We start from the raw sequence: 12371 nt of genomic DNA on the forward strand, positions 1-12371 counted from the left end.
TCCTCAGGTGTTTGCAAAAAAAAAAATAAGGTCGGATACTTTTCTAAAAGACCTCGCACCTTCGAAGTCTAATCATTCAGAGACTACCGATTATAGCAGGAGTGACAACGTTACCAAAGTTGTGCCCTCTGTCGCTAATATTGTTACGAGTTCAAAACCGCACTGAGAACGGGGTGCAGTCAGGTACTGTGGCAGCAGCCATTCCTTCGCGCGGCAGCCGGGACCTACTTTTTCCTTCGCGCGCACATAGTGCTTCAATGTCATCGCCAAACCTTCTGCTGGAAGTTTGAAACTACTTGTCACGGTGCAATGATTGATTGCAAGTGGGGCTAACCAGATTAGCGAGCGTCCTGTGAGTGAGAGAGTGTACTGCCTTGAACATAATTTATTATGCCATAATTCGAAGAAGCCTCTGCTCGAGGAAATTGTGTGCTACCTCGGCATTCACTGGACGTTTATGCTGTAGGGTGTGTCATTTCTTGTGTATGATTTCGTCCCCATTTTAACTGGAAATTTTTATTACTCCCCACAAATGAACAACCTAGCCCGATAGAGTCTCCAGATTTATCTACGCAGGCTAGTTTCATCGCTGCACTGGCGTCGTCATATATTCTAAGGCTAGCATTCCTTAGCTAGCGATACCGATTAGAATGTCAGGCTCTTTTCTGACAAACTTTTTCGCTGATATCTCGATAATCTAATTCCAGATTATCGCTCCTTCAATCCCATGAGGGACGTAAAAGTCGTTTATCCCTCTCTGCGCGCCGATCTCGGCGCATCTCAATTATTCCTCTGGACGCAAAGAGCTTACTGTATTAGCCCGACGATAGGTGCCGTACACCACACCAGCCCTGCAAATTTTGTGAGGATCAAGCACTAGTCTGGTATAATTTATTACGTTTGGATCGTGTATACTAATGAACCCTTCTCTCCAACACACATATTTCGTGTATTTTGGGTACACCGTAAATAAAGTAAAGAGAAACAGAGCACCTTTGCTGGATCGTAAGCGGCCCATTAAAATTACCATACTGTTCGTATTTCGCTCTGGTTGATTCATTCTACTTTTGCGGCTGAGGTACCTGTACAAAGCACGATTGCGCGCGGTGTGGCAACATGGTTTTCAGTGCTGTACAGACGATGCCGTTCTTTGGAGCAAGCACCTCATGACAAAGTTATCCCGTAATAAACAAACTACGACGGATCGTACCTGTTCCTCGCTGTGGTTCCCCATCTTTCATATGCTTCTTTCTTGGATGTGTTCCTCTTGAAGGTATACCGCAGTGGAAGGAATGCAGCAGTGGCAGCCACTTTATTGAATATAATGCATAATTTTCGCAAACATAACTTGCAGCTTCATCCACATGCACGTGTGCATGAATTTCAGCCATCTTAGACCAAAGGACTTGCCAAGTTAGCCGCCTTGAGCAAGGCGCGGATAGCACCCAGTGTAACACCGACATCCGTGGGTAATACTTCGCCTTGTATGCACCGCTTTTTTTTAAAACAGAAAAAGAAACGTGTAATGCAAATTTAAGCACAGCAAATTGAAATGTGTCAAGAACAAAGAAGGCGGCGTTGCAAAAATTCTGCACAAAACAGGAGAAAAATTGGCAATCATTGCTTCTCATCTCTGCAAAGCTTCCACATGCACTAGTTACCTGACATTTGATCCTGAGCAATTTAAGGAAAAGTACTTTTCCATGACGTCACTAACACTACTCCTGCTTGCCCCTGGGATATTAGAAATGGGATTGAAATAGGAAGTGCCGATTCTCCTAGTGAAAGCAGCTCTGCATTCCTTGAAAACAAGGAGCGTCTATTTTTTCCCGTGCTTCCACGCCACAATGAAGGGTTAAAACTATGAGCAAACAATAAAGTCAAGGTTATTTTTTCTACAAATCTCAGTCGGAGATTGTAATTACTGCTGCGTTGTATTTGCTAATATCGTCGGCCGCCTGCCTCTACTCGCTTAGAAGAAAAAATCTTGAGTGGACATTAAGCTCCGCCTTAAGGGTATGGAACGAAAGCGGTGACGGGTCGATTCAGCGGGCTGGGGTTCTCATTGCATATCACCTCGCAGACACACACACTGTTAATTCGTTCACCATCACATAACGCTTAGCCTACTCTTAGCAGTAAAATAGTGTAACATTAGCGATCCCTCCCGGCACGTAGTCCTGGCACGTAGTTCTGTCTATTGCTCTATATATTCGGAATTTAATTTACATTCTTAGGTAGCAGGAAGAACTTCTATTTGGGCTAGATGGTTCATTGTACTCGAGAAAGGAGAAAAAAACCGTAGCGCCGAAAAACACACACACAGCTGAAGAACGACGAAGAACAAGGGAAGTTCTTCACCAGTGTGTGTGTTTTTCGGTGCTACTGTTTTTTTCCTTTCTCAGGTAGCAGGAAGTCTCAATACAACTACTGCGCAGTGGTGGAGCGCTAAAGAGATGCGCCACTACCGCAGCAGGTGGCTGTTTCAAACGCATCCACCGGTGCAGCAGGTGAGACCCAGGTTGCTTTTCCTGTGGCCCTTTAAGGTTCATTCGCAGTGCGGTGGTGGAGACGTGGTAAATGAATTGAGTTTATTTGAATTAACTTAATTGCTCTGTGCAACCGGCGCAGGCAGCTCACAACCCCGTGGGCAGGTTGTTAACTACCACGGTGGCCAGGTTGCGATGACGGCGCAAGGCCACGAGTCCACTTCCGACCACTGATCGGATTAGATATGGTTGGTTTGGTTGGTTTATGCGGTTTAACGTCCGAAAGCGACTAAGGCTATGAGAGACGCCGTAGTGGAGGGCTCCAGAAATTTCGACCACCTGGGGTTCTTTAACGTGCACTGACATCGCACAGTACACGGGCCTCTAGAATTTCTACTCCAAAGAAATTCAACCGCCGCGGCCGGGATCTAACCCGCGTCTTTTGGGTCAGCAGCCGAGCACCGTAATCCCTGAGCCACCATAGCATCGGCAGACACTGGCCGCCCATGCATGGGAGCCCTCGTGAGGTTTCCGCCTTCCGTTCCCGCCACAGCTCCGTTGTGATTCTGTGTGTGTGTGCTTTTTGGGTCCAGTATTGGTCGTTTCCATGAGTAGCGCACTAGTTAAGTTAAAAAGGTGAATTGATAAACTGGTTTTTGAGGAAAGAAAATGGCAGGTATCGGTCTCACATATCTCGGTGGGCACCTTAATAGCGCCGTAAGGGAAGGAAGGAAGGATCGAGTGAAAGAAGAAAGAGAGAAAGAGGTGCCTTAGTGGAGGTCTCCGGAATAATTTCGACCACCTGGGGACCTTTAACGTGCACTGACATCCACAGCACACGGGCACCTTTTGCGTTCCGCCTCCATCAAAACGCGGCCGCCGCGGTCAGGTTCGAACCCGGGTGTTCCGGCTCGGTAGACGAACGCGTTAAGCACTGAGTCATCGAAGACGATATTAAATTCAGGTTAAGCTCTCATTTAGGTTAAGCTGATCTTATCTGTTCACGCTGCAAATAGATTTTGCTGAAGACGACGATGTGCAATGCAGCAAAGGAGACATTTGGGCTAGTTGGTGTGAATTGATGGTGGAAAAAAACAGCGCAGAAAACACAGAACAAGAGGGGAGACACTACAAGCGCTGACTCGCAACTAAGGTTTATTAGAAAAAACAGAATAGAATATATACAGTAACCGCCCACGACCGCGTACGTCATAACACCGGGGAAAAACAGATTACGTGCATGGCGTGAAAGATGATCTAAACAGGAGCAGTGCAATGCAGAGCTCGAAGTGTGTAGCAGTTTAATACGAGTCGTGATGGGCTGCGGCGATTGCCGAGCTTTCTCGTGCAGTGGCCAGTGGAACTGATGTGTTCGCGCCACCGCGGGTTTGAAACCTAGCCGCGGCACTATTTAGTTTATTCCTACACCCTCAAGTTTTTGGTTGGGCCCGACCCCCTGGAATATAGCTTTCGAACTTAAAGCATAATGACCTTTGAGAAGTAGACCAAAACGTTACTCAAAGTGACGCAACAGATAGCAGGCATTAAAAGTAGTCCCGTTTCTTTGAAGAACAGCTTGCAGCTGTGGAAGCTACGCTGATCCTTGCGTACCGAGTGTGTTGTCCGATGCAGCACGGAACTGCAAGGCAGCTCTTAAATGCTGTTTCAAGTATAAGTTTCTGCAGACACATATACTCATTCGTGGACTGCTGCGCAAGCACGCGTAAACGTTCAATGGTTCCGAAGTACTTAAATATTGTGCTGTCGCCAGTGCTGAGCAGGCAACTCGCAGTGTATCTTCCGCATTTAGTCAACGCATTTACATCCTGTACCGGTCATTTTTTTACGTGCTATTAGTACTGCTTTTTTTTTGTCCTAGAAAAACAGAAATGTCTTAGCAAATAGCTTTTCATTACTGTGCAAAGATCCGCTAAAAATTTGTTTTAATGTACAGCAGGTATCATTCGCAATTTTACGCACGTTGGAATGTGGTACTGAAAGAAAAAGAAAATGCTACGTCATTGCCGACTACGATCGCAGATGTCCCTTTACTGAGTGCAACACTGTTCAATACGAAAATTATTTTAAGCGCTCCCTTTGAACACGAAATTGACTTGGACGTGCAGTGGATGCGGCTTCTTCATAAGGCGGGGTCGGTGGTGCATTTTCGCAGTTTCTCTGGTAAGCAGCCTGACTCCTGTACTTATTTTCTGGTACACGTGTTGGCGCACCTTAATCAATCTACGGCGCGAAGGTAGAGCGTCACTATTCGGAGATATAGGAGTGTCTGTCCCTCATTTGGGGTACGTCTAAAATTCCACCCCTGCCACGTCCTGTGCTGGCTTGCATTTTGAAGCACACCTGCGGCTGTCTCGAGCGGTAAAGCCTGCGCATTCAGGATTTCTACATCACTGTCATGAAGAAATCCGGACGTATGCACACCGATGTGGACTGCCTATCTTGAGCCCCTGTGGACAAGCTGTCAGAAGAGCATGATGAGGATGGCCTTTTGGGACCGATAAGCACCAACGACTTCACGCGACAACAACTCCCCCACTTCGACCTGCAGAGCCTCGTACAGAATCTGACAGGCGACGCTTCGCCGTCAGCTGTGTTCAAACGTGGCTCCTCCTCTTTTTGCCTGCAAATGGCATCCTCTCGAAAAACTTCACGTTCACCGTGATTGATTGTTTTAGACTACTTATCCCATTTTTTCCCTTCATGTACCGGGCTGTATTGTTGTATTGTGCTCCCTGCCCGGTATTCCGTGTGCTCATAGCTAATTCTGTAATAGCCTTGTGTAATCGTTCAAATATATATATCTATTTTATAAATACAGAGGTTCCAAATTAGTTTATTTCTTCCTACATGTTTTACTTATATATATTTCTATGGTTACCTTATGATTGCGTTTTTGCTTATGTGCATGCATAACCAATATTGAATTGTATCCCCCCCCATGTAGCCAGAAAGGGTCCTTAGGGTAAATAAATGAAATGAAATGAAACAAATACCTTCTGTTCGTTCCCAACAGCTTGCAAAAAGAAATTCTGTAGGCATCGCAGAAGGAGCGAACTGCTAATCACCTGCAGTTTACCCGCCGCGTACGCCGTACTCAAGGTAAACAGTACTAGCCGTGGCTTTCTCCCGACGTCGCACGGTGCATCAAAACATGGCGCGAGTGCGAAAGCTGAAAGACGCAACCAATCAGTCCAGCTGGAGTTCTGAAGCCCATAAAAGCACCGAACACGCCCTTTCAACAGGCCGTCTTAACGGACTTCGGCGCCTATTATGTTGCGCTGCCGCTCTACAACGCAGCGGACCCGCTTTCGCCGCCGCAAGTCTCTGGCCCTGCACCGGCCTCGCTCGCGCCCACGCAGCCTTCATCAGAGACCGGCCCGCCACAGCAAGCCCTCGCCGCCTCAGCGCCACTACTGCCCACCGTCTCCGGCCCGGCCGTCCCTCTCTGCGCCACACCAGGTGGGATCAGCACGAGCTTCGCCTCACTTCCTGCTCACACTACTGCCCTACCTGCGTATTTGGACGTGCCTCCGAGTCCTTGCGCTTCTCGGACGTTGCCGTCAAAGCCTCCTGCAGCTACGGACGACTCTGCGGTAGCTGCCGTGTCGCGGCTTCCGGTATCTCAATCTGCCTCGTCACTACCACCTCCTGACGACAAGGAAGGCTCTACAGCAGCATACGTGTGGCGGTTTTTAGCATCCCCGTCTGCCCTGTCACAACAGACAACAGCTCTCCAGGCCGCTCCTGTGACGTTGAAGCCCTGACCAGCTGATGCTAAGAGCCCTAAGCAAAAACTAAGCGTGCTCGTCACACCCTCAGCCCCTCAAAAGGCCCGCACAGTACTAAACGTCATGAGGCGCACGATGAGCAGGCCAAACCGGTGACAAGCAGTAACATGCATGGCGGTTGCCACCAGCCCTACTTTGCCTGAAAAGAATACTGAACCAGTGCCAGCGCCGGCTCTCAAGCCCGATCAGGCCACTGATGTAGGCCCTTCTTGATCTTCGCCGCTGTTAGCGTCTTCAATGAAGCCTGGCAACATTAGCTCGGCACGAGCGCGGCCGCCACCTCATGCCCATTTCCAATGAGCCCAACTGTCCTTCCTATTGCGAAGCGCGCATGCACACCGCATCAGAGCCCGGTCGCTCATAATGCGCAACCCGCACCGCTTCCCAAAGCTCCCTGGGCGTCTGTCGGCTTCGCAAGTGACTCTGCCTCCGCGACAGACGAGACAGCCGCCGAAGGCGGTGGCATGCTTGCGACATGGACGCGTTTTGGCGGGCCCCATCCAGCACCGCCGTGTGGCCGGAGCACCAGCGCATCCGGTCCCTTTCGACGCAATCGTGCCGGACTTGCGCCCGTCTTCTCCAACCACCGCTGCCAGTACCTAATCGGCCACGGCTTTACCGTCAAATGGCAGCTGCCAGTTGCTCGCTCCGCCTACGCCTGCCCTGCCGTTGCTTCGCCGCCTCGAGCGCCTACGCCACCGCCTCCGCTACTACCACTTCTCCTACCATAGGCGGCACCTGCACCTTTTCCCACACCCGCTGAGGCGACGCACTTCTAACATTCGCAAATCTGGACGCTAGTCTATATTAAGGCCATCCTCGCGCACACTGTCAGCCCTGCCACTAGGTCTCAAGACTTTTCAAGACTATCTTGTCGACGCTACCCGCGCCTTTTCACGCCTGTTGAATCTGTCCTCACCGTCGCGTTTCTGCATCTCTCGCCCGTTGGGACGAAGCCAGGCTCGACGGCCTGAGCTTGGATCTCCGCCCGACGTCCTTCCCGGACTATAGATCAGAACGAACTGGCCTTTTCTCACCAGTTTTTACTTTTCTTTCTGCTTAAAAGCTAACCTGTTGTGTTTTTTGTACTTTTCGCACAACCTCGTCGTTCGCGCTGGGTGGGGGTCTCTGTAGCGCCACTTTTTCAGCACGCGCAAGGAAGATGAAGCGGTGTGCATGCACTAGAGAGAACGCTCAGACCTTGGCCTCGGGCGGACGCTGCCGCCATCGCTCTGCCGCTTTCCCTTCTCCGGCAGCCGTCTAATAAATGTGGCCGTGGAAGCCTCCTGGGGACCTCCACATTGACCTCTACAAAGTAATTGGGGATGATGCGGGTTGGCATAGTAATGCGCTGTGGGAGGTAGTCATTAAGCCAAAAAAGAAACAGCCGCCAAAATTCTGCTTGATTGCGATGGAAGGCAACTTAGAGTTTCAGGTTGTGTCCTCTGGGCTGTGCTCTGCATCAGGTAATTTTTAACTGGCTGTGGGCATGGCGCCGGCAGTCTTCGAGCTGAAAACATCTATGATGCACTTAGATGGCATCGTTTTACTTGCAACCAAGCATTCAGCGATTTTACTAGACACAAACTATCGCTTTGCTTACACGTAGAGCTTTTTTTAAGCAAGTGTCACCATCGAGTGCATCCTTACCTTGGAAAGAAGTGCAACCATGCGGATATCACAGCCTGCCGAGAATAATGCATGTGCGGATTTCTCGATCAGTTATTGCCTATAAGGGGCTGTACAAGAAGCGGTCGCCATTTCAACTTCGACTACCCTCACTAATGCTTCCGCAATAATAAGATGTTTCACAGCAACTTCAGGAAATTATAAAACATTCTTTAGAACAGAAATAAGATTAATCATTTGTGCACTTACGGCAAATGATGAGTGGAGAGATTTAAATTCTTGGTCAGTGAAGGGGAACACTTCCTGAAATGAGAGAAACGGTTCGCTCGAACATTAAGGACAAATAACCTTCATAGCAGACTGGCTGCTAATTTGCTTCTTGTTTTTCGCAACTCTTTTCCAAGAATATGCCTAAGGAACACAGCGCTCCGTAGAAGCGTATGCGATATTCTTGGGTGTGTGCAAGCACTCTTGTTACCATTTTTCTGTGGTTCCTTGCTTTAAAAACGGCAGTACCACCTGCAGTACTGAATATGTTGATGAAAAACCAATCTTCGACTCTATTAAGGCGGAAGCCTTTAATGCCTCATCGTTGTAAGCAGGAGTTGTCGACAGAAAATGTCACGCTTTTCAATTGGTCGAAATGCTCGTGACGTCACAGTGCGCGAATTTCAAATGGGGCCAATTGTACTTTGGCTAGTAACCGTGCAACCAATCAAAGGGATCGTATAGTGATGCTCCAACTAAGTGGGACTGAGTTTAGTTAATTGCTTAATTAATCAATTAGCCTAATTAAGATAGAGGAGAATGAAGAGGTCAGAAGACAGAGGAACAGAAAATACGCGCGTCGCAGCGACAACAGCATCCGCGGAAGGAAACGCTGCTGAAAAAACAGATAAGTACGAAGCCGCGTTCGCTCCACCACCACGCACTTCCCCACTCAGTTCGACGTTGCTCGTTTCATATACGTTGTGTCGAACATCCTAGACAGTTCCAACATTTGACAGGTGAATGACAGAACACGATGGATAGAAATACAATGATATAAATATCAAATAGCCTAATTAATCTTTCTAGTTAGACCGCATAAATCAATAAAACCGAGAACGAAATTGGTCGAGTTGGGGAATCGAACCAGGGTCTCCGGAGTGCGATACGAGCACGCTAGCCACTCCGTAATGCCAGCTGAATGCTTTGGAATGAACAAAGGCGCGTCTAGCTAATACGGCGTCTTCGTGAACTCCCATCTTCCCCCTTTCCCTTACGGCGAGGTGCAGGTGTCCACCCAGATATGCGAGAGAGATACATTTCCTTTCCTCAAAAAATAAATTTACCGTCCAGCAAGGCGTACAGCCGAATTGGCGATGGCGTTCTGTGGACTCCCTGACAGCGTTGCAAGACGCTGTCGCGTTCCACTCTTACCGGCGAAGCTTAACATGTTAACCACACATCAGTAACACACGCAGACAGCCAATGGACGCGTCATTCGCTGGTAGCACTTCAATCATCATTCACAACCACATTCGTGGCAGAATGCTGTACTCAGGCTTTCGCCTTGCACCACTTTAGTCGCCAAAGTGACTCCTAATTTTTCGAGGGATCTTCGCGAGCGTTAAATTGTAGGCAGTACGGCAGCAAAGGGAGTCGTACATTTTTCATTACTCCTTCATCAGCATCATTTTCGGCTTGCAAAAGAGGCTTTCACAGTCGTGCATTCAACATATATAAGACAGAGCAACAAACTGGAGCTATAACAACCGATAGATGGCAACAAAGAAGTACTTGTATTTGGGCGTGTTGGTTCATAACTTTTCAGGAGGACAAAGGGGCGCAATAAAAGACACAGACAGAGAAGTAGACAGGGACGAGCGCTTACTATCAACAGGCTTTATTCGACGTAGACCGTTAATATACCTTCGCTTTACCCAAGCGCCACTAAGCGAATCACAAGCACGTGAGTTCCAGAGAACACCAAAAGAATTCCGAAGGCAGGCGATTACAGAAATCTATCTAAGAAAACCATTTCAGATCGGCGAAGTATCACAGATGAATCACTGATGCAGTTATCTCCTTTTTTTCTAATGTAATAGGCTTCCACCAGTTCCCGTTCAATCTCATCGCGGCTTCTCAACAATACTTTGCAGTCCGATAAGCGGGGAAAACAGGCGACTTTAGTCTTCTTAGTGCATTCTTGGCAATGTTCCGGGAGATGGGAGCCTGTCTTCTTTAATGAGTTATTGTGCTCCAGAAGGCGCTAGTTGACCGCTCTTTGAGTGAAACCTTCGACACAGGCCGTATATTCCACGTCTTTAGATATCTAGATGACTACCTGGTTCTGTTAAAGGAAGGTGATTTTAGTTTTGACGAGGCCGTAGCTGATGTTTTAATACGTTTCGAAAGAAAGGCATGGGACTCACCTTTACCCACGAAAAGCCAAGCAGTGATAACCAACTGCAGTTTTTAGATATCACCTTAACATTTCACCCTTCACATGTTTGCTGGCGGTATTGTCCACGCGCAAAGAAAGATTTGCTACCATTTCATTCCAATCATTCTAAGACGGTCAAAAGGGCTATCGCTTTACAATGTATTTCTTCTGCACTAACGAAGTCCTGTCACCACGCTGTGCTCGCTGGCTTCTTGTCACAGGTCTCAAGGCTGGAAAAGGCAGGCTTCCCTGATTCCCTCATTCTTGCTGTGACGCAGTCCTTGTTAAAAAAAATTGAAGGGCAGCAAGCGGAGCAATGCCAAAGACCCAGCGAAGTGTTCAAGGCCGTAGGTGGTACCATACGTACACAGAACCTCCCCCAACATCAAGAAGGTAGCCAAGAAGTACGGAGTAGAAGTGGTTTTTTGTGCTCCGCGAAAGTTGTCCGGTCTATGTGCACGGATAAGAAGAAAAGAAAAACGGCAAGAGTGTGGCGTAAAACACCGTAAGCCCCACGTAACGTGCAAGAAAAGAGTTGTATATGAGTTCCCGCTCACTTTCGGGAAGGTTTACGTTGGGCAAACTGGACGTTGCCTCAACCAGCGCCTTCTGGAGCACAATAACTCATTAAAGAAGACAGGCTTCCATCTCCCGGAACATTGCCAAGAATGCACTAAGAAGACTAAAGTCGCCTGTTTTCCCCGCTTATCGGACTGGAAAGTATTGTTGAGAAGCCGCGATCAGATTGAACGGGAACTGGTGGAAGCCTATTACATTAGAAAAAAAAAAGAGATAACTGCATCAGTGATTCATCTGTGATACTTCGCCGATCTGAAATGGTTTTCTTAGATAGATTTCTGTAATCGCCTGCCTTCGGAATCCTTTTGGTGTTCTCTGGACCTCACGTGCTTGTGATTCGGTTTGTGGCACTTGGGTAAAGCGAAGGTATATTAACGGTCTACGTCGAATAAAGCCTGTTGATAGTAAGCGCTCGTCCCTGTCTACTTCTCTGTCCGTGTCTTTTATTGCGCCCCTGTGTCCTCCTGAAAAGATGGCAACAAAACATGGTTCATGTTGTGGTTGCGTATTTATCGCAATGGGCAATTTTCCCGAACAACAATAGCAATTGAGCATGTTTCGGGATGTCTGAAAGGTTTCAAAATTAGTGCTTGTCTCTAGCCCGGGGTCTCAACACGGAGACGCTTTGTGCTACCCTGGAGTCATCAGCTAAAGCTCCATTGACGAATTGCGTTGCCCAGAAGGGGGTGCACAGTTGACACCGGAGTCTTGCGGCACTTCAGTTATAGGTAACGTAGTTTAATGAGGTTTTTTGTGGACAAAAATAACAAAACTAGGCCTTCGACCGGAGGCTAGAGATGGACATTCTGCAACGTAAATGACGTTTTAAGAAAAAGTGCTGCTTAGCTCCAAAAGCAGCTAATAGATTGCCTGATTGTTCTCCTAATTGGTGACCTTTTTCTTCGAAACCGCGCTGCATATGCGAAGGCTGGGCGTAGAGAACGAACCCGGGTTTATTTTGATCCCCTGCAGTTTGTTAACCTGGAAACACAATATTCTGCGTTTCGCCTTCGCTAAAATACCGGGCACCTCGGCCAGCACTGACCTGATGTTCTCACGATCAGGAACCGGACGTCTTAGGCACAGAGCTATTGCAGAGCCCTTTTTGCTGGAAAAAAAATATCTGACACCACTACCATGTAGAAGCTACTTTTTTCTTGGAATAATTCATGATACGACCATCGCACCACGCACGATGAGTGAATATTCGTCGGTACTTACTGGCCTCGTATTGCGAACTGCTTGTGTGCCTATAAGTATGCAGCGCCGCACGGAATCTCTGTATGCCTTCATGTTCTGCGGAAGAAAAATTTTGTTACAGGTCCAACTTACGTGTCACTTCGATACACATAAGGAATTGCGAGTGTTTTTGCTAGGAGAGTAGATGGTTTTAGTGTGTGACGCTTTGGAGAGGAAAAATATTGTTTAGAATGTATA

General features: G+C 47.9%; 1 protein-coding gene across 1 annotated transcript in view; it reads right to left on the bottom strand.

Annotated features, from left to right (window-relative positions):
* Nucleotides 1–1384: 1384 nt before the first annotated feature.
* The window catches only part of LOC149343907 (uncharacterized), a 28625-nt gene continuing 17638 nt past the window's right edge, over nt 1385–12371 (bottom strand). The window contains exons 2-4 of the mRNA XM_089542521.1: nt 12156–12230; nt 8177–8230; nt 1385–1494 (exon numbers count right to left, since the gene is read on the bottom strand). Coding sequence (XP_089398647.1) covers nt 1393–1494; nt 8177–8230; nt 12156–12227 — 228 coding nt within the window. The 5' untranslated portion in view covers nt 12228–12230 and the 3' untranslated portion in view covers nt 1385–1392. The remainder of the gene's footprint in view (nt 1495–8176; nt 8231–12155; nt 12231–12371) is intronic.

Source organism: Amblyomma mixtum, chromosome 5 (genome assembly GCF_055824585.1).
Source record: "Amblyomma mixtum isolate Tamu chromosome 5, ASM5582458v1, whole genome shotgun sequence".
NCBI lineage: Eukaryota > Metazoa > Arthropoda > Arachnida > Ixodida > Ixodidae > Amblyomma > Amblyomma mixtum.